Below are 23,902 nucleotides of genomic sequence, written 5' to 3' on the forward strand. Positions count from 1 at the left end.
GACATTATAATCACAACCACCATTCAATTCAGTTAGGTTGAAATGAATTAATTCATTCAAAATATGAATGAATTAATAGCTCAGCACCTAAACATTGTGAATGATGCTCACCACTACAGCATGAACGAGTTTCCATTGATTTAACATATTTTGTCTGATGATTATGTAGTTTATGATGGCATTTACAAATTAGCAAATCAATTTTCTCAGTGAGCTTGTGCTTTGTGTCTTATGCAAGAGACAAAGCAGCACATCAGTGCCCTTAATTGTCCACTTCTGGATGTGATGGCCATTTTCTTCTAGCTAAAAACCAACCAGTGATTCTTTTTTTTTAATGTTTTTATTTTTTAATCTTGATTAACGAAAAAACTGTTGCATAAAACCCCCACTCAGGTTATGTGACTTGGTGAAGCTCCAGGCTAGCTGTAAGAAACAGAACCTGTTCAGCGAGTTAATGGACCACAGCGGAAATTATTTCCTTACTGCGCTCCCATTTATCCTTTCGCTGCTCCAGCAAGGGCTCGGCCAAAGGATTCGCCTCCTCACCCACTCCCTGTCTCCTGATCCTGAGGTTGTACAACTCTCTAAATCTGATCTAGAAAAACAAAGTCTATAAAATAGGCTTATAGGTTTTTTAAATTTTTTTTTATTTCTTTAAGTGGTCTGTGGAGAGCGAAGCCCCGAAGTACAAGGCTCAGCCTCCCCTTTCTTTTGGTCTGCTCCTAAATCCAGAGCTAGTGGCTTCTGTCCTGGAAAAAGGTCCACCTGCAGACAGCCCCAAGGTAGCGTCCCCTTTTTGTTTTTAATTTGCAAGTAATTTATTCCCTACTGAGGCTAAAGAGTTATGGTCGTTTTGTCACTACTAAGGATAGAGTTTAGCTGTTGCTATACTGATTTTTGAAAATAAATTATTAGCTTTCTGAGTGTTTGGGTTAGGTTAGTAAAAATGAAAAAAATCAGATTACATTAAAAATCCTATAATAATTAAAATAATTTTTTTTACATTTTCTACTGAAGCTAAAACCATATTTAGAATAATTTGCATAAATGTTTATGGTGTAATTTGTTAGTTTCTTTTAAACTACATCTGACTTGTTAACTTTAAAAAGACGAACCCAGTGTGCTGTCTCTCTGTCAGGCGGCTGAGTTTTGTCAGCTGTGGGGCTCTCGCTCCGAGCTGCGTCGCTTCCAGGATGGTGCCATCACCGAGGCGGTGCTGTGGGATGGAAAGAGCGCGTACCAAAAGCGGCTGGTCCCCAAACAGATCATCACACACTTGCTGCAGCTGTACGTATTTGCCCTTGACGGGGCTTACAGAAAGACTACAGAAATGACAATAACCACTATTAGATAGACAGCTGTTGATGACACATTTCTTGCTGTTAATAAGTCAGATAAACTGTAAGGTTAAGCCCAAAATTATTCATACATCAGGCAGGTTTAGATTCAAAGTAATCTTTTAATTTTACCGACATGTTTCTTCTGACTGGAAGTAGTATTAATATTTTGGTGTGATCCAGTTAGAACCCTGAGTCTGTGGATTAGGGATTAGGGTGATGGCAAGGAGGCCTTCCAACCTCAAAGACTTTGAGCTCACCATCAATGATGATCAAAATACCAGTGGAAACCTGCAAAAGGCTGGTCAGCACTTATAAGCAGGTGTTGGTTATTATAATGCTGATGAAGATTTTTCTGTGGATTATTGATAATGGTATACATTTTTAATGTGCCTTTTTGTTTTCTTAAAAACAGATGTTTTTATACTGCTGTTACATAGTTTCCTTATCTCATTTCCTTTCAGAAGCCAACTTCTTGGCTGAAAGAAATTGAATTTAAATCTGGATCTGCCAGGGTTAGGAATAATTGTCACTTTAACTATATCACAATACTAGAAACAAGCGATGATTTTTTTTTTCTGTAGTTTTTATCCTCATTTGTAAGATGCAGTCTTGTCCATGCTGCAGTCATATTAAGATTCAGCTTCTATCGTCTATCAAAGGGATTGTTTGGAGTTTTTGAAGTGATGTTCTGTGAAGTTATTATTTGTAATTGTTCCCTTACCTTTGGTTAAAAGGTGTCATTTCACAGTGAGTTGAAAAAAAAAAAATCCCCAGAGCGAAGAAGGTGGACGGCTATTGAGAAAGGGCCTCCAATTTCTATTAAATATCTACTCAAACTAAAAATATAAGTGAGATACAGAACAATATTACTGGAAAAAAAACCATCTCCACTTTGACAAGAGAACGTTGTAAAGCTTCTCGCTGTTTTCTCAGCCAAAATAACTTCTGTATCAAATGAAATTACATCGCTGTTGGCCGTTGTGTACGTCATTCAGCCTGATCAACTGATCATGGGTTTGCCTGGATAATATACAAACAACTGTGACCTGTAAAAGCACAGGAACATATTTTCAGTGCTGTTGGACAGATGTCAGCCTGTTGCAAAATCCAAAAGTTTACTTCACTCTTGATTGGACAAGTTGCAGCAGATGAAGCAGATTGATGCAGCTGGCAGCAGAGTGTTGTTCTGCTGATACAACAGCGACAAACTCCATGATGGTTTCTTTCAAAGAAGGCAGATGGTTAATATTTGCTAATGTTGCATTATATCTGAATGACATAGACCCTTTCTGTTAAAATTGCTAAAATGGTGGTGTCCACCTACTGTTGGCTTTCCACCACTAAAGATTTCTGAACTTGTCTACAAACCCGGTGTGATCAATCTTCATTGCCAGCCGCCACTGTGTTGAAAAACAAAACGTCACCCAGTTAATTTCCAACTTCGTCTAGCGACGGTATTCAGAGGGATAGAAACCACAGAAATGATCATATGAAGATACTTGCTGAAGGGCAACATCGGAGTCCAACCAATGAGTTTTATACACATGCTTCCAACTTGTGGTGGCTTCTATCAACAAGTTAACTAAAAGAAGTGCTCATTTTATTCTGAAAAAAACAAAACAAACACAAACAAAATGTTGCTGCTTCATTAACTGTATTCATTTTGTCTACATCAGAAGCAGTTGCAGACTTGGATCATATTTCCACATAAATAAGTTATTACGACCCCGCACAGTTCTTAAACAATTCAGCAACCATGACACTCAAAATGTTTTTCACATGAATTTAATTCATCTTAACTGGGAGGTGGGGTTAAAAACTTAAAAAAAAGAGGATTAGCTTGTGTCAATTTAAAAAAAAAATGTTCTAAACACAGACTATGAGATAAGCACAATTTTCACAAAATTCTGACTTAAATTAACTATCTCAAAGTTTGCTTGCAGCAGCTCACTCATGCTTTGATTGTGTTATCTCTGTCCTTTTCCTTCCGGTTTTTGCAACAGCAATTCAGTGTATACCTGCCAAGCCATAGTGATGCATTTCTGTTCACAAACACTATAATGTTTACATGTTCTAGGCTGAACCTTGTTTTCATCGTTGCAAAGCGTTGCCCCGCATTGGACAATAAAGACGGGAGCCACACGCCTGGTGTGGACAAAAACTGTTTGCTAGAGTAACCGATTTGGGAAACCTCGACCCGTACAGCTTCCACCAGTTGAGAGTGTTTATGTCGAGCGAGGGAGCAATGTCTCTCAAGTAGTAATCTACCTGAGTCTCCGTTGCGTAAGACGAACGGTAGTTGTCTCCTAGAAGCACCGCCGTGGTGTTTTTGGTGTCGCTTCTTGTTTTCTGAGGTGTGGCCATCTGGCTGACGTCAGGTGTGACCTGGTACTCCTGCTGTTCATCTTTAGGGGTAGCTGTAATGGCATCCAGGTTTGAAACAAGCTCATGCAGCTTAACCTTTGCAGCCAGTCTCTCCGTTGGTGTCAGGAAGCTGAGGTGCTTGTGGCGAGGATCCAGCATAGAGGCAATCAGAGCCAGTTCGCAAGCAAAATCTCTGGAGTCGACCTGTCAATAGTGAAATCGTTTAACAATTGTAAATAATTTGCATAGGTTAAAATGAATAAGATATTTAAATAACTCCATGTAATGTCTTTGAGACTTCTGCACTTTAAGCTTGAAACTCACGACTTGTTGAACATCAGGGTATTGGGTAAATGTTTGAAATGGATACTTCTGTCTTAGCAGACATGACTGTTGTTGCCCATTTCAAAGTTGCTAACACGGGTGTGAAGGTTTGTATTACTTGCCAGCAGTTGTCTCCAATCTCCAGGGCCCGGGCCTCATGCTTGCTGGTGACTGTGTGGTCAGAGAGGACGGCTTTAATAGCCCATTGTTCCTTTGGTAAGCGCGTGAACATGTGGCAGAGTATGTCTGACCTCGCTTTGTCTGACCTCATGAGTTTGTGCTGCAGTTGGCACATCTGCCCTTGCTTCTGCTACAGGGCTTCGCCTGCCAAGGAGCTGTGACTGAAGTGCTGGACTAGTCTTCCTGCTGCACAGATCATCTGGAGAACATCCTCGCTCAGCCCATCTGAGACTGCCAGCTGCGGCATTGTGGCAAAGGAAGAGATGTAGTCCCACGTTACCTGGGCAACTCCATGGTTTGATAGGATGGGGTTTTTTTTGTTGCTATGCACACATGCAGGAAAGGTTTCTGCCTGTGTGCATGTTTCTGCACACATGCAGAAACTTTTCCTGCAATCCCCCAGGCCTGTGTTGTACTCAAAAGCTTCTCCGAGACACTCTACATAGTAAGTTGCCCGCCTAATGACAGCTGGTGTGTATGGAGCCATCTGATTTTCTCTGCCAGTCCTCTGTTATGAAAGAACAGGAAACTGTAATGTACTTCTGAAATGGCAGAACTGTCCAGAAATCAGCAGTGAGAGCCACTTTCTCAACTTTAGCCAGCTGCATCCTAAGATCTGTTGCCTTGTCATTGTAATTGCATTCCTTTCTGGGTTTGATCTCATCAGCAGATGGCTCATTATATTTGTGCACAATGCACTTTAAAAGCTCCCTGAAGCCATCAACCACACCGATGGGAAACGTCATTCTCCATCATCCTAGTGATGAGTTCAGTTAAACTTAAACGGTGGATTCCCTGTATGTTTGTTTCTAATTTGGGACATCATGCTGGTTGTGCTGCTCATGTATTTCAGCTTAGTGTTGCAAAGTTTGCAGTGGACCTTCTCGTCTACTTTGACGAAAACGTCCCACACAGAGCTCCGCTTGTTTCATTTCCTGTGTGGGGTTTCTCTCTGCGGCGGTGTCCTGCATCACTTCTGGGTTCTTTCCTTTTCGGTGTCCAGAGCGGTCCAAGTCGCCGACGTCTGTTCCTGGTCTCATAGGAGAAAGGTCATGTGGTGCTTTGCGACCATGTGGTGCTGGTGGCACAAGATTCGCATCCAGTTGTGCGCTTCATCCTTTAAATAAGAATTTTAAAAACAATCTCCTTATGGCAATGTCCTCCCTTACTGTTTTAGACGACTCTGACAAACAAAGGAGTAAAACGTTCAAAGCATTTTTATAAACGAAATTTGTGTTCATACATTGTATTTAGGGCTGCACGGTGGCGCAGTTGGTAGCACTGTTGCCTTGCAGCAAGAAGGTCCTGGGTTCGATTCCCAGCCTGGGGTCTTTCTGCATGGAGTTTGCATGTTCTCCCCGTGCATGCGTGGGTTCTCACCGGGTACTTCGGCTTCCTCCCACAGTCCAAAGACATGCCTGTTAGGTTAATTGGTAACTATAAATTGCCCTTAGGTGAATGAGTGTGTGCATGGTTTTTTGTGTGTTGCCCTGCGATGGACTGGTGACCTGTCCAGGGTGTACCCTGCCTCTCGCCCATAGACTGCTGGAGATAGGCACCAGCTCCCCCGCGACCCACTATGGAATAAGCGGTAGAAAATGACTGAGTGACTGACATTGTATTTAAATATTAACAGCAAAGCCTTTTTGTTTTTTTTTCCTTTCAGACACGCAGATATCCCAGAGTCCTCTGTGCGATTTGTCGGGACCATGGTAGATGAGGTGATCATCAGCGGAAATGAGGTAAATTGTGAAGATCAAACATATTTTCTTACTTCAAAAGCTTTAAAGAGTATTTCAATTCAATTCAGTTTTATTTATATAGCGCCAATTCACAACACATGTAATCTCAAGGCACTTTACAAAGTCAATTCAGTCAAATGATACAAATTCCAAGTCTGGTACATACATTCCAATTAATCCTAACTATCAAACAGTGTAGTCTGATTCAGTTTATTCATATTGGTTAAAAGTTTTTCTATCTAAGGAAACACAGTTTCCCAAAATCACTACTTCCAGATGAGCATGTAGAGGCAGTGGACAGTCACTGGCGTTGACTTTGCAGCAATCCCTCATACTGAGCATGCATGTAGCGACAGTGGAGAGGAAAAACTCCCTTTAAACAGGAAGAAACCTCCAGCAGAACCAGGCTCAGTGTGAGCGGCCATCTGCCACGACTGACTGGGGGTTTGAGAGAATAGAGCAGAGACACAAAAAGAACAAAGAAGCAATGATCCAGGAGTACTTTCTATGGGAAGGAAAAGTAAAATGTTAATGGATGTAGCTCCTTTAATTGACTTTAGACATTTAAACATTTTAATTTTTACAGACTGTTTAGGCAGTTTATTAACAAGTTAACTACTTTTTAAACAGCTAATTCAGCAAGGCCTACTTTTAAAAATATAATTTGTTTCTTAAAGTCAAATTGAGCCATGTATACAAATGAGGCAAAAATAAAAAAAAAATCTGGGAAACCTGTTTGGCTTGTTGCTTTTGCATGCGACTAGCTGGAAATCCAGTATGTTTCTTAGTTCAAGAAAGTGTTTACGATTTGCTAAAGAGTAAAAACAATTTAACAGAAATATTGTGGTTGCATCTTTTTAACACAATTTCGTTTTTTTTTTTTTATTTAATCAGATTTATTTAGATCAGATTTTTTAAACCCTGTATATTATTATGTTCCTTAGGTGCCCACTACTGGCGAGGAGGAGAGTTTAGTTGTAGTGCAGTCTTACGATGATCTGAGCAGGAAATTGTGGAAACTGGAAGATCTGCCACTTTCCATTACTGCAGTGCAAGGTGCCCACCCTGCCCTTAGATACACACAGGTAACGCCTAAAATGTACTTTCAATAAACTCCTTTTTGTTTTGTTTTTAAAGGTTTAGGTAAATTTGGCTTCTCCAACGGTTCTAACTGTTGATCTCTGCTTGCCAGGTCTTTCCTCCAGAGCCAGTGAAGCTTGATTATTCCTTCTTTGACAGAGGGAAGGCTTGTAGGTCTTTGTTACCAAAAGAAGGCAAGCCCTGTCCACATTATATCACTCCTATAACAGGTCCGTGCAGTTTTTATTCATCTGTGCCTTCATTGTTAGTTATGAGTGTTTTCAGACATAAACATAACATAATTGATTTCTTGTGATTAAACATGAGTTTTCTGTATCAGGTAATATTTGTCCCATATTTACAGTTCTGTGAAAAAGTATTCATATCCCTTGAGTTTTATTTAAGATTTTATTTGATGGGCAAACATGAAAAAAGTATTTAATTGTGAAGTGGAATGATTGTGGCGGTTTTCACACCAGCTAAGAGGGCCATGATGATTCTGGAGGAGTAGCAGTGATCCACAGCTCAGTTTTGAGAACCTGTTAACAGGACAGCTGTTGGTTGTGCAGGCCACAAATCTGTCCTTTTTATGGAAGAGCTGCAAGAAGAAAGCCATTGTTTGAACAAGCCCTGTTGGAAGTTAGCCATGAGGGGATGCAAATGGTGGAAGATGATCTGTCACACACATTGTGTTTTGCTTCTTGGTCAAAAAGACCAAAAACCTTCACTGCATATCGCCCTGTACATGCCGTCAAAACGGTAAAACATAGTGGTGGCAGCATCATCCTGACTGGTCATAGGTTGCAAAAAGATGGATGGGAAAAAACACAGCAATCCTGAAGGAAAACCTGTTGAAGGCTGCAAAAGACTTAAGACTTGGGTGGAGGTAGCAGGACAACAAACCCAAATATACAGCCAACGCTCCAATGGATTATAACATATTTTTGTGTTTATAATGGCCCATATCTCAATAAATATGGGGTAGGGCTTTAAATTTGTTTTTTACCTTCATCCTCCATCCAATCTGATTGAGCTGAAGCTAATTGACCATGAAGAATTGGCAGGTTTCTAGAATTACACAGCTGCTATAGCAACCCCAAAATACTTGAAAAAGCATTTAAAACCAAGCATCATGTTCTTATGTTCTACTTTGTGTTGCTCTACCACATAAAGCCCCATAAAACACACTGAAGTATGTGGTTATGTGGCAAAATTAAAAAAAACAAATGCAAGGGATGTGAACACTTTTGCAAGTCATTGCAGTTTTACAATCCCATGTGCTCATGTTTTTTGTGCTTGCAGTCATTTGTCACATGGAAGGGAGTGGCAAGTGGCCTCATGACCGAATTGCAATTCGCCATATCCGAGCTGCCTTTCACATCAGCCTGGCAGAGTTGCTCAAAAAGCACCACAACTATACCTGCAGGCCCTGCCCCACTCACTTAGATGTGTGGAAGGTATATATTATAGTGATTTGTCATGTACATCTTGCTTGTAAATTTGTAATTAAACCATATCTTACCTGGATATCATCACAACCTGATGTGGTTTAATTGTCAGCTTCAGTTGGTTTTTAAGCATTTGTTTTTATTTCCTTTTGCTTTCAGGATGGTTTGGTGTTTCGGATCCAGGTGGCGTACCACCGTGAGCCCCAGGTGCTGAGGGAGAGCGTGAATGCTGAGGGCCTCCTGGTTGTGAGGGACAATGAGGAGGCTCAGGCTCTGGAGATGGCCACTATTCACAAGCCTCTCCTTACAAGCACATTGCATGGGTACATTTGAGCTTATGTGTCCTGAGTTTAGAAGTTTTTTATCAGTTTTTTTTAAATGTGTTTCATATTGGTTATATGTAATTTGTTTTTCCCTTTTTGTCAGACCTGTTTACTATTACTGTCAGGTTTTCATTTTTCCTTCCAGTTTCTTCACTATTGTGCTTGCTTTTTATCTTGTTTTTTGTTGTTTTAAGTCTCCAGCAGCAGCACTCATGTTTTGGAGCTGTGTGTCGGCTGGTTAAGCGCTGGCTCGCGGCTCAGCTCTTCAGCGAAGACATCACAGAAGACACATCGGATCTGCTAGTGGCATCGCTTTTCCTGCATCCTGCTCCCTTTAGTCCTCCAAGGTAAATACTAATTCTGCTTTTTAATCATCGGTCTAACTCATGGAGGGCACGTTTCCCAGCATATAGCTTGTTTTGTTCAGTAGGTCATGTGAATGATTTTCTCCCTCTTCCTCAGCTCTCCCCAGGTGGGTTTCCTCCGGTTCCTTCGTTTGCTCTCTGCCTTTGATTGGAAGAACAACCCGCTGGTTGTCAACCTCAACAACCAGCTCACAGGCAGGTTTTCCCTCACACACCCCCTTTTCCCAACCTCTGTAAAACACAAACAAACGCCTCCTGGCCGGTTTCTGTTTGACATCCTGCCTGATATGAGCTGCCGTTTCTATGTCAAGTTGAATTGTTGTTCACCTCTCTGTCACGTGCAGTCGCAGAGTACACAGAGATTAAGAATGACTTCATGGCCTCCAGAGAGTCTCTGCCCGTCATGTTTATAGCAACGCCTAAAGACAAAAAGCTGTCTTTGTGGACCAGACGAGCACCCAGCGTGCAGGTAGGCAAAAACCAAAATGCAGTAGCACATTTATTGGCCTTTATAAAAAAGAAATGAGTAAGGCCAAACTGGATTCTTAAAATGCATCTGTATATATTCAGTTATTTACACATTGTTTACAGTGTACAACGTCTTCATTAGACTCTTAAATATGCCTAGAATCATAAACAACGATGGAGAAAGGAGTTGCATGTCCTGGGAAGTGAGCAGTCACATAGTTTTCCAATCCGGGATCCTTTTCTTAAAGCACACTGTTCTCCTGGATCACACTGAAAATATAACACAAGTTAGCAAAAAATGCTCTATGGAAATGATTAGTTAATACCTTTTGAGTGCATTTTAATTGGACTTGTTTGTGTCATTGCTTACCACAGGTAGATAGCTGTGTTTTTTCCTCAGAGCTGGAAATTGACTGTTCTGAAGTCTTTCCAAAACCTGGTGTAAATCATTGATCTACAAAATCAGATTGAAATCATTGGACATTTAAGCATGAAAAAGATTAGTCCCCTCTTCCTAATAACAGTAACACCAACATAATAAGTGACTAATAAAACCACTTATTGTTTCATAGCCTCACTTGTAGCTTACCAGCTGCCTTTCATTGCCATCCTCTGTTGTTGTGAAGTAAGTTAAATATTTTGTTTTGTACTCCTCTGTTTGGGTTTTAGCGTAGCTGTAAAAGAGTCCAATGGTACAAAGTTGCATGTAAAAGAGAAGCACGCTCCAGCCTCCCATGGTGAGCCAGATAGGTTTCCTGTGCTCTCCAACATTGACCCTTTAACAATCGCAGTCTTAATAGCAAGGTTGTCTTTTTATACCGCTTGCAAAAAGCAGGACCTTAGGGCTGTGACGCGCTAACAGAGACGTCACTGTGAGGAAACCATGCCTTAGCTTGTTCTGACCAGCATGGGTACGGTATTCTCATCTAAAGCTGGTCTGGGTTTGCAGAATATTTCTGTTAAAAGGTATGGCAGTTCATCCTTTTTTTTACTGTCTAGACCTCTCCCTGGAACTGCAGTGTTAATTACATATGTATGTCGCAATATTTGGAATTGTGTTTATAGAGTGATATATTCTAAGTGTCTTTCTATTTATTTTGATGATTATGTCTTGCAGCTATTGAAAGTCAATAATTCTCAGAAAATGTGAATATTGCATAAGAGCTATGAAAAACATTTTTCATACTTAAAACTTATAACTGCAGCCTTGAGAGGATTTTTAACCAAACCATTTAATTGTTTGGGGAAGACGCACAAGGCGTGGACTGCTTCTGGAGTCAGTATTTCCCGACGCAAACGTATCCAGGATGCTACAAATGTTGAAAACAAGCTCATCTGCTGGTGTTGGTCCACTGTGTTTTACTATGTCAAAGGTCATGGCAGTCCATGCTTCCTTCTGCTGACAATCTTCATGGAGATGCTGATTTCATTTTCCAGCAGGGCTTGGCACCTGTACACACTGCCAAAGGCACCAATATACAGATTAATCACTATGGTATCAATGTGCTTGATTGACCAGTAAACTGACCTGACCTTAGCTCCGCAGAGAATCTATGGAGTATTGTCAAGAAGATGAAACATCAGACCAAACAGTGCCGCCAAGCTAAAGGCCGCTTTTAACGCAACTTCAGCTTCCAGACCACCTCAGCAGAGCTACGCAGGCTCATTTTACTTTTTTTTTAAAAACTATTTTGTAATGAATCTGTAGCATATGTGAGTTTCAGGTTTTACATTGATTTTCTAAAATAACTTTAATAATATTCTAATTTACTGGGATGCACCTGTGCCACCTCTAATTCTCTATGATAGTTTTACATGGAATTTAAACAGAAAAAGTAAATGAAGGGGAGCACATCCCAAATTTTCATCCTCATACAAGCATGTAGCACCATAATACTGTTATGAAACACCATCTTTGTGCAGAAATGTAATAGATTTAAAATAATGACAAATATAAAGACGTGCTTGTTCGTATATTGCCAAAAGTTTACGCTCACCAATCGTCGGATGCAGTGGTGTATAGCAGGCCGCTACTGGACTCAAGAGCAGTGGAGGCACGTTCTATGGAGTGACAATTCAAGTCTGGGTTTGATGAGAAGAGAACGGCACCTCTCTGACTGTATTGTGCCAAGTGTAAAGTTTGGTGGAAGGGGGATTATCCTGTGGGGTTGTTTTTCAGGAGCTGGATATGGGCCCCTAGTTGCAGTGAAAGGAACTCTGAATGTTTCAGGATACCATGAGATCTTGGACAATTTTATGCTCCCAACTTTGTGGGAACAGCTTGGAAATGACCTCTTCCTCTTCTAACATGACTGTGCACCAGTGCACAAAGCAAGGTCCATAAAGACATGGATGAGTTTGGTTTGGAGTCCTGACCTCAACCTGATAGAACACCTTTGGGATAAACTAGAGTGGAGACTGATAGACAGGCCTCCTTGTCTAACATCAGTCTATGACCTTACAAATGTGCTTCTGGAAGAATGGTCAAAACAATTCCTGTGAACGCGCTCCTAAACTTTGTGGACAGCCTTCCCAGAAGAGTTGAAGCTTTTCTAGCTGCAAAGGGTGGACCAGCATCATATTAAACCATGTGGTTTAAGAATGGGATGTAACTTCATATGCGAGTCGAGGCAGGTGAGCGAATATAGTGGCAATATAGTGTATGTTTAAAGTGGATTAAAAAAAAATCCTTCTAAATCTGTTGTCAGATTGTTCAGATTGCACACCCAGTTTACTAGCAAACTGACTCAGACGTGCCCACCTGACGTGAACCTGAACAGGGGTTTTCAAAACTATGAAGAACGTTTTCGTATTTGAATGTCTCTGCAGTTTTCTGAAGGCAACACTAGGGGGAACTAATGAAGGAATTATTCAGCCGCTGAGAAATCTTTGCTTCTCAAGGTCACAACATTAAATACTTCATCTGTTTTAAACATATGGTATATTTAGCTAAAACAAAAATATTTATTTAGATGAATTTAGGTTTTACCTGTCTTAGAAATAAAGATGACTTATATTGGTTTTGTGAGTTGAAGTATTGCTTTAAAAAATATTATTGAGGGAGAGAATGTTTATTATTCTGCTAAAACATCGCACGCTAATGGTTTTTAAAATGCATATGTTGGTTTGATTCCAGGGGTGCATTTTACATTTATTAAGCGTTACAATTTTAAGTGTCACTCAGCTAAGAATAGCGGTAAAATAGGATATAATAAAACAAACTGCAATGCAATGACCATTATAATGTTGATCATTATTTAATCTTGAATATGAATTCATCAAATCGTCCTTACAATTGTTTTCTTTAATTAGATGTATTATCCCATGTGAGTTTCAGATAGTTGTCATATTTGAGTGCAAATCAATTCTTATTAAAGCGACACTGAAGATAAATATAAATCACTAGGTAGAAATTCTTTAAAGTGTAGAAAGTTAGTTTTTCATGTGATTTCAGATGCTTCAGCGTGCGATGATGGTGGCTGCTGAAAGCCTTAAAGTACTGGAACATCAGCTGATGGACGGCAGCCAGATACAGGATATGAGGGTGGGTAAAAACTACACCCCTCTTAAATACTTATTTGAATTGATGAGTTATAACTAGATACCACACCTTCTTAATGCCTGTGTTTTTAGGTCATTATGCGTCCTCCACTCGATGCCTATGATGTTTTGATTCACCTGAACCCGAAGCAGGTTCCTCTGCTCAGACATGCTGTGGACCCTTCAGCTGTCTCTTTTAGCAGGGGAGTGATGGCTGAAAGTGCAGCCCAGCCCGGAGGTGCTATGCCTGTCATCGACTACAACCCTGTCTCTCTCTACCTGAAAGAGCTTAGAGTGAGTCCTGCTCTGTCTTGTACAAGTGTTTACATCCTTTGAAGTTCAATGTTTCCTTGGAGATGGTAGAGATAGAAACACCTTTTGACTTCAATTAAAATAGCTATTCATGTATGATGGGTAGTGTCTTTAGCAATTCCATTATGGCTCTGGCTTTTCTGGGTTGTTGTCCCTCTGGGAGGTGAGTCCCTGCCCCTGTCACAAGTCCTGCAGCATCCAGCAGGTTTTCTTCCGGAATTGTCCTGTTTTTAGCTCTATCCAACTTCTCATCAGCTCTTACCAGCTTCGCTGTGCCTTCTGGAGGAATCATCCCCCAGCATGATTCTCCCACCACCATGTTTCACCATCGGGATGATGTGTTCAGTGTTATGTGCAGTTTCTCTTCACACGCTGCATCTTGTATGTAGTGTGTGCTTTGTTAACAATGTCTCTGTTCCTCCTTATCCTCCATAGAGATATTTGTGGAGTGCATAACAGTAGTCTTGTCAATAGACTCTCCCAACTGAGCTGTGGATCTCTGCAGCTCCTCCAGAGTTACCATGTGACTCTTGCCTGCCTCTGTTATCTGTTAATCCTGTCCTTGCTCAGCTTGTTATTTTAGGTGTTAAAGTTTAGGTTTGCAGTTTTGAACTACTCTTGCCACTGATGAATGATTGAACAGATCTATATTTATACTGACATTAAATAACACACATTGATTTAATTCGCTAATTAGGTACTTTCTGAAGGCAATTGGTTGACTGGATTTTATCATTTTCTGTCTACATTACAAATATAATTTTTTTTTGTGGTGTTCTGTCTTATGAAAATTCAGTACAATACTTGGCTGCATCTTGCCAAAATTAAAAAATGTTTAATGGGTGTAATTACCTTTTTTAATATTTGCGGGAACCCAAGTACAATTTTCAGTAGTGCTTTTCTGACTTCATGCATAAAACAGCTGCCAGTTTCCTTACAATAAAAAATGCTCCCACATTTTTGAATGTTTTAGTTTTGTAGGAAATATGAGATACTTTCTACCCACATTTCTTAAACTAATCCACTTTTTTCCAGGATGCATTTGGAGACCTGGCCCTCTTCTTCTGTGATCCATATGGTGGAACAGTGATCTCAGTCTTATGGAAACCTAAAGCTTTTGTCCCTGCACCTTTTAAAGTAAGAATCCTGCCATTAACAAGTAACAGTAACATCTTTGTATTAAAACTTCCACCCCTCCTGACTTCTTAAATTTCCTCTCAGACATCACAGATGGCTGCTCAAAGCGTGGAGGTGACAGGGGAGGAGGTAAAAACCATTCCCAATGTGGAAGCAATCCTGGAAGATTTCCGTGTAATGGGAAAGGGCTTGGTGAAATCGGTGGAAGCAAGAACCGAGAAGTGGATGCTTTAGACTGATAGACCAATTTATTTATTTTTGTTCTTTTGCAGGTCTTTTCTTAACATGACATTTCTCTAGAGAGGCTAAATTGGCGATAAGATTTAAAGCCAGAAACACATAAATGAATGTTGACTATGTCCTTAACAGCTGATTGTAGTAGTAACTGCATTGCTTAAAAAGACAACATACATGTTTGTTCTTGTAAGGCTGTTTCATGTTTTAGTAAATTTATATCGACTTTTTGGCTTTAAATGAGATTCTTGTCATTATATAAAATTCTTAATATTTTTTAATTCCATATGACACATTATAAATCCATATTGTCCACATTTATAATTCCTGGCACACAGTAGGGAAAATTGATAATGAACATGTCGACATTTTTCTCAATAAATTCATTTCTAATTAACATACTTGCATGAAATTTACATCAGTTATCATTAGCAGTCAGTCTGTGGACTGATCTTCAGTTCTTTAATTAGTTTCCTTTCAGATTCAAGTTGAGGGATTGATTGGGCCATATTAGCAGCTTTGAGATCATTGACCTGCTTGTAAAAAATATTTCGGACTTCAATTGGGGTTTCGTGCGACCAGAATACAGGTCCTTCTCAAAATATTAGCATATTGTGATAAAGTTCATTATTTTCCATAATGTCATGATGACAATTTAACATTCATATATTTTAGATTCATTGCACACTAACTGAAATATTTCAGGTCTTTTATTGTCTTAATACGGATGATTTTGGCATACAGCTCATGAAAACCCAAAATTCCTATCTCACAAAATTAGCATATTTCATCCGACCAATAAAGGAAAAGTGTTTTGAATACAAAAAACATCAACCTTCAAATAATCATGTACAGTTATGCACTCAATACTTGGTCGGGAATCCTTTTGCAGAAATGACTGCTTCAATGCGGCGTGGCATGGAGGCAATCAGCTTGTGGCACTGCTGAGGTCTTATGGAGGCCCAGGATGCTTCGATAGCGGCCTTTAGCTCATCCAGAGTGTTGGGTCTTGAGTCTCTCAACGTTCTCTTCACAATATCCCACAGATTCTCTATGGGGTTCAGGTCAGGAGAGTTGGCAGGCCAATTGAGCACAGTGATACCATGGTCAGTAAACCATTTACCAGTGGTTTTGGCACTGTGAGCAGGTGCCAGGTCGTGCTGAAAAATGAAATCTTCATCTCCATAAAGCTTTTCAGCAGATGGAAGCATGAAGTGCTCCAAAATCTCCTGATAGCTAGCTGCATTGACCCTGCCCTTGATAAAACACAGTGGACCAACACCAGCAGCTGACACGGCACCCCAGACCATCACTGACTGTGGGTACTTGACACTGGACTTCTGCTGGCATTTTGGCATTTCCTTCTCCCCAGTCTTCCTCCAGACTCTGGCACCTTGATTTCCGAATGACATGCAGAATTTGCTTTCATCCGAAAAAAGTACTTTGGACCACTGAGCAACAGTCCAGTGCTGCTTCTCTGTAGTCCAGGTCAGGCGCTTCTGCCGCTGTTTCTGGTTCAAAAGTGGCTTGACCTGGGGAATGCGGCACCTGTAGCCCATTTCCTGCACACGCCTGTGCACGGTGGTTCTGGATGTTTCTACTCCAGACTCAGTCCACTGCTTCCACAGGTCCCCCAAGGTCTGGAATCGGCCCTTCTCCACAATCTTCCTCAGGGTCCGGTCACCTCTTCTCGTTGTGGAGCGTTTTCTGCCACACTTTTTCCTTCCCACAGACTTCCCACTGAGGTGCCTTGATACAGCACTCTGGGAACAGCCTATTCGTTCAGAAATTTCTTTCTGTGTCTTACCCTCTTGCTTGAGGGTGTCAATAGTGGCCTTCTGGACAGCAGTCAGGCGGCAGTCGTACCCATGATTGGGGTTTTGAGTGATGAACCAGGCTGGGAGTTTTAAAGGCCTCAGGAATCTTTTGCAGGTGTTTAGAGTTAACTTGTTGATTCAGATGATTAGGTTCATAGCTCGTTTAGAGACCCTTTTAATGATATGCTAATTTTGTGAGATAGGAATTTTGGGTTTTCATGAGCTGTATGCCAAAATCATCCATATTAAGACAATAAAAGACCTGAAATATTTCAGTTAGTGTGCAATAAATCTAAAATATATGAATGTTAAATTTTCATCATGACATTATGGAAAATAATGAACTTTATCACAATATGCTAATATTTTGAGAAGGACCTGTATATCAACCTGTATTTCAATGACTTGTCTAAATGTTTTACAGCAAACTTTAGATAAGCTTCAACAACATTTTCCTTCAGGGGTGGAATGTTGTGCAGTAAGTGCAAAGAGGGCAGTGCAGTCGCATAAATAAATATTTCGATAGAAAAAGCGTACTAGCTAATTCCAGGTCTTCCTTAAGCTCTCTACAAAAATTCTTCGGACACCTCTTCTGATCATTGTTTTCATTCTTCTGTCAGAAGTCCTGAGGAGAACCTGGTCCGGGATGTTTTTTTTTTTTTTTTTTGTGAAGTGATGTTTCCTCTTCTATGTCATGAACCAAACAAGGCTCACTGCAATATTCAGATGTTTAAAAAATCCTCTATACCTAATGACATCAGTATGTTATGCACAAATAAGATTGCAATGAGCTTCAGAAAGCTTGTCACTTTTATCCATTAGGAGGTGTTTCTTGTGCTGCTCCTTGGTAATATTAAATGTTTTATAGACCTCAATCAGCTCTTAGGAAGCAGGATTGCTTTTTAAATACAGCCTCCAACCTGAGCTTTTTGCACAAACTTTGGTTCAATTTTTCAATACTTATTCTCATTCCACTTTATTATTCCCACACATTAATGCTGTTTTAATTTCTTTGTATGTGTATATTATTACCTACATAAGGAATTAATTTTATGTCAATAGCCCCATTAAAAACATACTTTCATAGACAAGCATTTAGATTTTCAGTATTTTCCTTACTCTGTGTCCCTAACCTTTATCTCATTTGTGATCTTTTGCTTTTTATTACTTGGCTTACCGATCATCTATTGCGCTCACTCACCTAGAAGCGTGTAATTTCCTGACTCAGACAGGATTAGATTTGTTTCCGAATCTATCTTCCATTATGTCATGCATAGAGCATTGTTTATGATACACCGTTTTATAAACTGAAACTGTTAAAGTATTTTCAAGTTGAGACAGGACTTTTCTGTGTAGATGGCAGTTTCAGACATGCGTCTGTTGCTGTATGGGATTCATGGAAATAGCTGGTACCTCCGCATGCTTTCTTGGAAAAATATTGGGGTGGATAACAGGCACAGCCCTCAAGGTCCAAGTATCATTCATTATCATTATTTCTAATCTTGGAACACAATACATAAAGCTTTAATACCCTCATGAAGGGAATTTAGAATGATCTATACTGTCTTAAGCCTTATTAAGTTAGACATGCATTTCCAAGAAACAGCTTTTCAAATCTGACTGGTTTGATTGTGCAACCATCAGATTATCCATCCTACAAATGTAAAAATATTTATTTTTGGATTCTCCCGTGGAACATTTGCCATTTACATTGTTTAATTAAAAAAGCCAATAAGTGCATCACAAAGACTGTAAGATGACTAAATCAAGTTTTAACAGAGCCCAGATGATTTAAGCAAAGGGAGGAAAAAAGATGATTCAAATGAAATTAATACTAAACTAAGTCCTGATTGAATTACCCATAAAGGTGGGATTTAAACAGGGAACTGAGGAGGGTCTCTGATTAAATGGGCCCCATCGTCTTGAACCCTGCGGGTCCAGTCTTCACACTCTGACCTTTAGATGGCCCCTGGAAAATAGATCAAACTCCTGGACAGGGGATTGCGAAGTATGTACAGCAGCACTAGAGTTAGAGCTGAGAAGGGCCTCAGAGAGGCTTAAGAATACTTGGTAGAATTGATTCTAAAACACAGTTGGAACCAGAGTGAATAGACTAAAATAAAAGCAACATCTCTTGGCTCTGTGGATAAAAGAAGCCTGGCTGCTTTGAGCTCTTTCACCATCTGGACCTGATTAACATGTCTTTGGTTCAGGCAGGTAAAAATGTTACTGCCGCTTTTTAGGTGTGGCAGATGAAAGCATGTCAACTTATTGGAATGTAAGTTTTGCTCCTCTTGGAAATCCGCACTTGTTTTGCTGTCGTTTGCAGGGAGAGACCTCACACCTTTACAATTTCTAGAACAATCCTTTTCTTGTACTTATGACTGGAAACAACTGAAGGAGTAGAGTGCTATGTAAAGTCAGTCTCATGAGATGTACAAAAACATAGCATTTAATTGTGTATTCAATATTATGTATACAGTGCTTTGCAAAGGTATCCATACCTATTAGACCTTGACATGTAAGAACCACACATTTTTTAGACAATTTTAGTTGATAAACTAAACTACCATACAAGTTCAGCATACCTGTTAAGTAGTACAAAAAGGATACATGGGGACATCCACATGTATTCAGTCCAATGGAGTTATTACTTTATAGAACTGCATTTCGCTAGAACTGCAAACTGTCCATGAACCAAGCAAAATAGGATTGATGTTGAAAATGTACGAAAGAATGTGGCAGTTGTGTACATGTGGTACTAATGTTCCAGAATCTTCCTGCTGTAGAAGAATGTCTCGGTTCACTTGAATGTGTGTGATTCGTCCAGATTGCTGTTGTGATTTCACCTCAGGGAAGAATTTCTCTTTAGACTATAAAAAACCGACCTTATAACATATGTCTGGGTAATTCCTGTGTATTGTAAAGAGCCTCATACTCTTACTGTGGCATGTGAAAAGATGATGGGAAGACTGGACTGGAAATATGACTACAACTGTCTGACTGGATACTATCCCACCTACTACACTACATGGGACCAGTGGATATTGATATGTGTTTGAATATTTTTTCTTACCAGAAAATGTGAATTAAATGTAAACTTTGAAGCAACTAGGGGTGGTAAATCCTTTAGCAGCTCAGTTTTTTGAACAGGTTTACATGGATATGGAACCAGATTTACGGACCCTGTCATCCCCAGGAACAGTCTCAAGTGTGACAGTCTACATGGACTGTGCAATATTCTTAGGCAGCAGCCTTGGTAGTCTCGTCTTCGTCTTCTGGAATAGGCTATTGTGACAGCTGGTGAGACAAACTCCTGGTGGATAACTACTTAGCATTTCTTGGACAGTTTCTGCAAGAGTGCACGACAGTAGAGTCCACCAGCATAGCAGATGTTAGGATACTGTGTTTGCTTTTATGCACCAGCTGGTGGCAAACTCTAGCAGACACAAGAGCAATGTACTACTAGGAAGAGAATCATTATGTCCGAGCCTGAGATCATGGTTCTTTATCATTAAAGGATCATTTGGTAACTCCCAAGTAAGGATGAATGACTTCCCCCATCAATATGTCTTCTCTTAATTTGTAAATAAATTTGTGGAGAATGACTTGGTAATCTTGGAATCACTAAAGACCTAAAAATTATAATCGAAATAAAGGAGAGAAGTGTTCTTCATAGACTCACCTTCTGTACTCTGGAAAGGGGCCTTGTAACCTAAAAAAGGGATCAAATGGCAGTCACGGCTCCACTATGTAAGGGTGATCCAAGGTGGTTCTAATATTTCATAGGACACATTCTGGAAGTCTCCCAGAAGACGTGTTTTACAAAGTTTCCGAATAGGAAGAGGGCTCAGAATAGACCCAAACAATGTTGGGGGTATGCTGCTTTTGACTGGCTTTAAACAGCCTCACGGTCCCCCAGGAAAAGTTGGAAGGGGTGCTAGACATACACATATAATTTTGTGGAAAATATGGTGCTAAAAAATGTACTGTTGTAGAATAAATGATTAACCAGCTTTGACTGTATTATTTTTATCTCCAATGCTATACTCCTACTAATAAAAGCTCTGGTAAAGGTAAAAATTCAGAACTACTTGAGGCAATGTTAAAAAACATGAAATTCAAAGTCAGCTTTTCTCTAAAACTTCAACAGTTGTTAAAGTTCTTTACAACTTATCAAATATTGTCAGACAATACTATGACATCACAAAAAACAAAATGCATCAATTTAGCTAAGTTTAAAAATTTGTGAATTAGATAAATGAATATCATGATTTTGGTAGCTGTTTGATGAGACATGACTTCCATTTAGACCTTCCATATTTTTAAACCATCCATCCATTTTCAATACCCGCTGTATTGAAAATGGATGTACTGTTGCTTAACTTCAGCAGTCTATATACGAGAGGTGGGGTACACCCTGGACAGGTCATCAGTCTGTCGCAGGGTAACACAAAGACACACAACCCCCAGCCAGGAGTCGAACCCAGGAACTTCTTGCCGCAAGGCAATAGTGCTATCAACTATTTTTAAATCATTGTTGGATATTTTAAATGTTCAAATACGTTCAAGTGTTCCACTTTTGCCATTCAATCGTCTTGAATATTAAAAATAATTTAAACCCTTACCCATTTTCTTAAAGGATTTAGAGTCTAAACAAGTTGGGGCTTCCATGTTTTGCAAATGTGCAACATATTGTTGAAGTTCTGAAATGTTATGGTGATTGTTCAAACATAGCTGGCTTAAAACAGTGTTATCAAATGTTTTTATTAACGGAAAAAAGTCCTATCCAACCTGGCTCCATGGTAATGTGGTTGCTCCCTAAAACTAATAACTGGTTCTGTTACCGTTGATGACAACAACAATCAAGTGTTTACAATATCTGGCTATGAGCCATTTACATCACATTTCCCTTTTAGAAATAATTTCATCATTTGAAAATGGCTTTTTGTTTTTACTGAGGTTGCCTTAGTTTGATGATCCTAAACATGAAAATGTGAAAATTCTGTTTGGGGTAAAATACAAACCATTTCACAGCACTGTATGTACATATGTCACCTTCACATAAACCTTGCGTATGGCAAATCTTGACTCTTTGCTTATTCCTTTCATATTTTCCTCACAACCATCCACACATTATTGTATCTTTTGAATTACACTTGATCACTAGTTTTGCTGACTAAAGGTTTTACAAACTTTTTCTTTCCTGTACAAACAGTGAGTGTTTAATCTCAGTTTGTTTTTGGGATTCCTCACGTGAACAGAAACAGAAAATTAGTGCAGTTGAAATTCCAAGAACTGGCGTGTACTTGTATAACTTCTTATTAAGACTAGATCTTGTTGCTGCCTGAACTTGTCTTTCCATGAATTAAGAGCGCTGCACATGGCTCTGAATCTTCATGTTTGCAAGGGATATGCAACGCGTGCAGCAGGATAAAACATCTATCACGTTTCGATCAAAGTCTGGTTGTTAGTTATAGATTAGATTCTTTCTTTAGATTTTTGAATGTGTGCAATGTTGTGGAGCTCAGCCTCTTTTTAGTATCTTGTTTAAGAATATGTGTAGCATGACAATTAGTCTACCTCACTCTTGCATAGATGTATCTAAGATTACAGTTGGACAGCTTCGACTTCTTAGTGAAACAAAAAACTCCCCTAAATGCAGCCCAGGTAGTTAGAGCATGTTATGAAACCTTCTTTGTGAGGTTTTTGTTCTCTATACACCAATGCTTTTATTTCATTCTCCTGCCTCAGAATACTCAACTTCAGGTGACCCCTTCTTTTAGGATTTTTGGGAAGGTAAAGATTTATTTAAAATGGCTATCTCTGGTGAAGGTTTGACATTCACATAGAGCACAGCAATGTCCTTGTATTGATATTTCATGACAGTAAGGATAATAAATTCATTTATTTTTAGAGCCACCAGACTAAAAGCATGCTGGAGGTCGACTCAATCCTTAAATACGTATTCATACCCCTTTAAGATTTTCACTTTTGTCTCATTACAACCACATAGTTGAATATACTTTATTGGGAATGTTTTGATGTGACTGACCAACACAAAATTGCATTACTGTAAAAAAGGAGGCAAAAGGATGCATGGTTTACACTTTTTCATACAAACAATTTTAAAAGTCTGGTTTAGATATGTATTCAGCCCCTTTATTCACATTACACTGTTCCCAAGTACTTGATCCAGGTTACATTTTTACATTGTCATCCTAATAAAAGGGGCAGAATCTGTAAACAACCAGAGCTTGTGTCATGTCAGCAAATTGTTTTTCCAAACTTGTTTGTATCTCGCCAAGAGTAACGCACCTACCCTGCTATACAGTGCCTTGTGAAAGTACTCGGCCCCCTTGAACTGGTCAACCTCTTGCCACATATCAGGCTTCAAACATAAAGATATAAAATTCAAATGTTTTGTGAAGAATCAACAACAAGTGGGACACAATTGTGAAATGGAATGAAATTTATTGGATGTGTCAAACGTTTTTAACAAATAAAAAACTGAAAAGTGGGGCGTGCAATATTATTCGGCCCCCTTGCATTAATACTTTGTAGCCCCATCCTTTGCTGCAATTACAGCTGCAAGTCGCCTGGGGTATGTCTATCAGTTTTGCACATCAAGAGACTGAAATTATTGCCCATTCTTCCTTGCAAAACAGCTCGAGCTCAGTGAGGTTGGACGGAGAGCGTTCATGAACAGCAGTCTTCAGCTCTTTCCACAAATTCTTGAGTGGATTCAGGTCTGGACTTTGACTTGGCCATTCCAACACCTGGATACGTTTATTTGTGAACCATTCCATTGTAGATTTGGCTTTATGTTTTGGATCATTGTCTTGTTGGAAGATAAATCTCCGTCCCAGTCTCAGGTCTCTTGCAGACTCCAACAGGTTTTCTTCCAGAATGGTCTTAAGAGGCCGAATAATATTGCACGACCCACTTTTCAGTTTTTTATTTGTTAAAAAGTTTGACACATCCAATAAATTTCATTCCACTTCACGATTGTGTCCCACTTGTTGTTGATTCTTCACAAAACATTTGAATTTTATATCTTTATGTTTGAAGCCTGAAATGTGGCAAAAGGTTGAAAGGTTCAAGGGGGCCGAATACTTTCGCAAGGCACTGTAAATCTTCTTTTACCTGTCTGCGCCTGTTCTGACTTCCATGGCGGAAAACAACTGGCACACTGGCACTCTCAGCAACAGATGAACACATCTGGTAG

The 23,902-nt window shown here is 39.6% G+C and overlaps 1 protein-coding gene across 4 annotated transcripts in view; it reads left to right on the plus strand.

Moving 5' to 3' along the window:
- Window positions 1–15,254, plus strand: part of nol6 (nucleolar protein 6 (RNA-associated)) — a 25,057-nt gene extending 9,803 nt beyond the window's left edge. For all 4 annotated transcript variants that reach the window (XM_047381943.1, XM_047381940.1, XM_047381941.1 and 1 more), the window contains 15 exons: window positions 394–571; window positions 660–782; window positions 1,139–1,287; window positions 5,875–5,950; window positions 6,895–7,035; window positions 7,143–7,260; window positions 8,333–8,487; window positions 8,638–8,801; window positions 8,996–9,148; window positions 9,264–9,361; window positions 9,511–9,635; window positions 13,089–13,178; window positions 13,268–13,468; window positions 14,522–14,623; window positions 14,708–15,254. In XM_047381943.1, coding sequence (XP_047237899.1) covers window positions 394–571; window positions 660–782; window positions 1,139–1,287; window positions 5,875–5,950; window positions 6,895–7,035; window positions 7,143–7,260; window positions 8,333–8,487; window positions 8,638–8,801; window positions 8,996–9,148; window positions 9,264–9,361; window positions 9,511–9,635; window positions 13,089–13,178; window positions 13,268–13,468; window positions 14,522–14,623; window positions 14,708–14,857 — 2,023 coding nt within the window. In that variant the 3' untranslated portion in view covers window positions 14,858–15,254. The remainder of the gene's footprint in view (window positions 1–393; window positions 572–659; window positions 783–1,138; window positions 1,288–5,874; window positions 5,951–6,894; window positions 7,036–7,142; window positions 7,261–8,332; window positions 8,488–8,637; window positions 8,802–8,995; window positions 9,149–9,263; window positions 9,362–9,510; window positions 9,636–13,088; window positions 13,179–13,267; window positions 13,469–14,521; window positions 14,624–14,707) is intronic.
- The last annotated feature ends 8,648 nt before the right edge of the window (window positions 15,255–23,902 follow it).

This window comes from Girardinichthys multiradiatus, chromosome 12 (genome assembly GCF_021462225.1).
Source record: "Girardinichthys multiradiatus isolate DD_20200921_A chromosome 12, DD_fGirMul_XY1, whole genome shotgun sequence".
NCBI lineage: Eukaryota > Metazoa > Chordata > Actinopteri > Cyprinodontiformes > Goodeidae > Girardinichthys > Girardinichthys multiradiatus.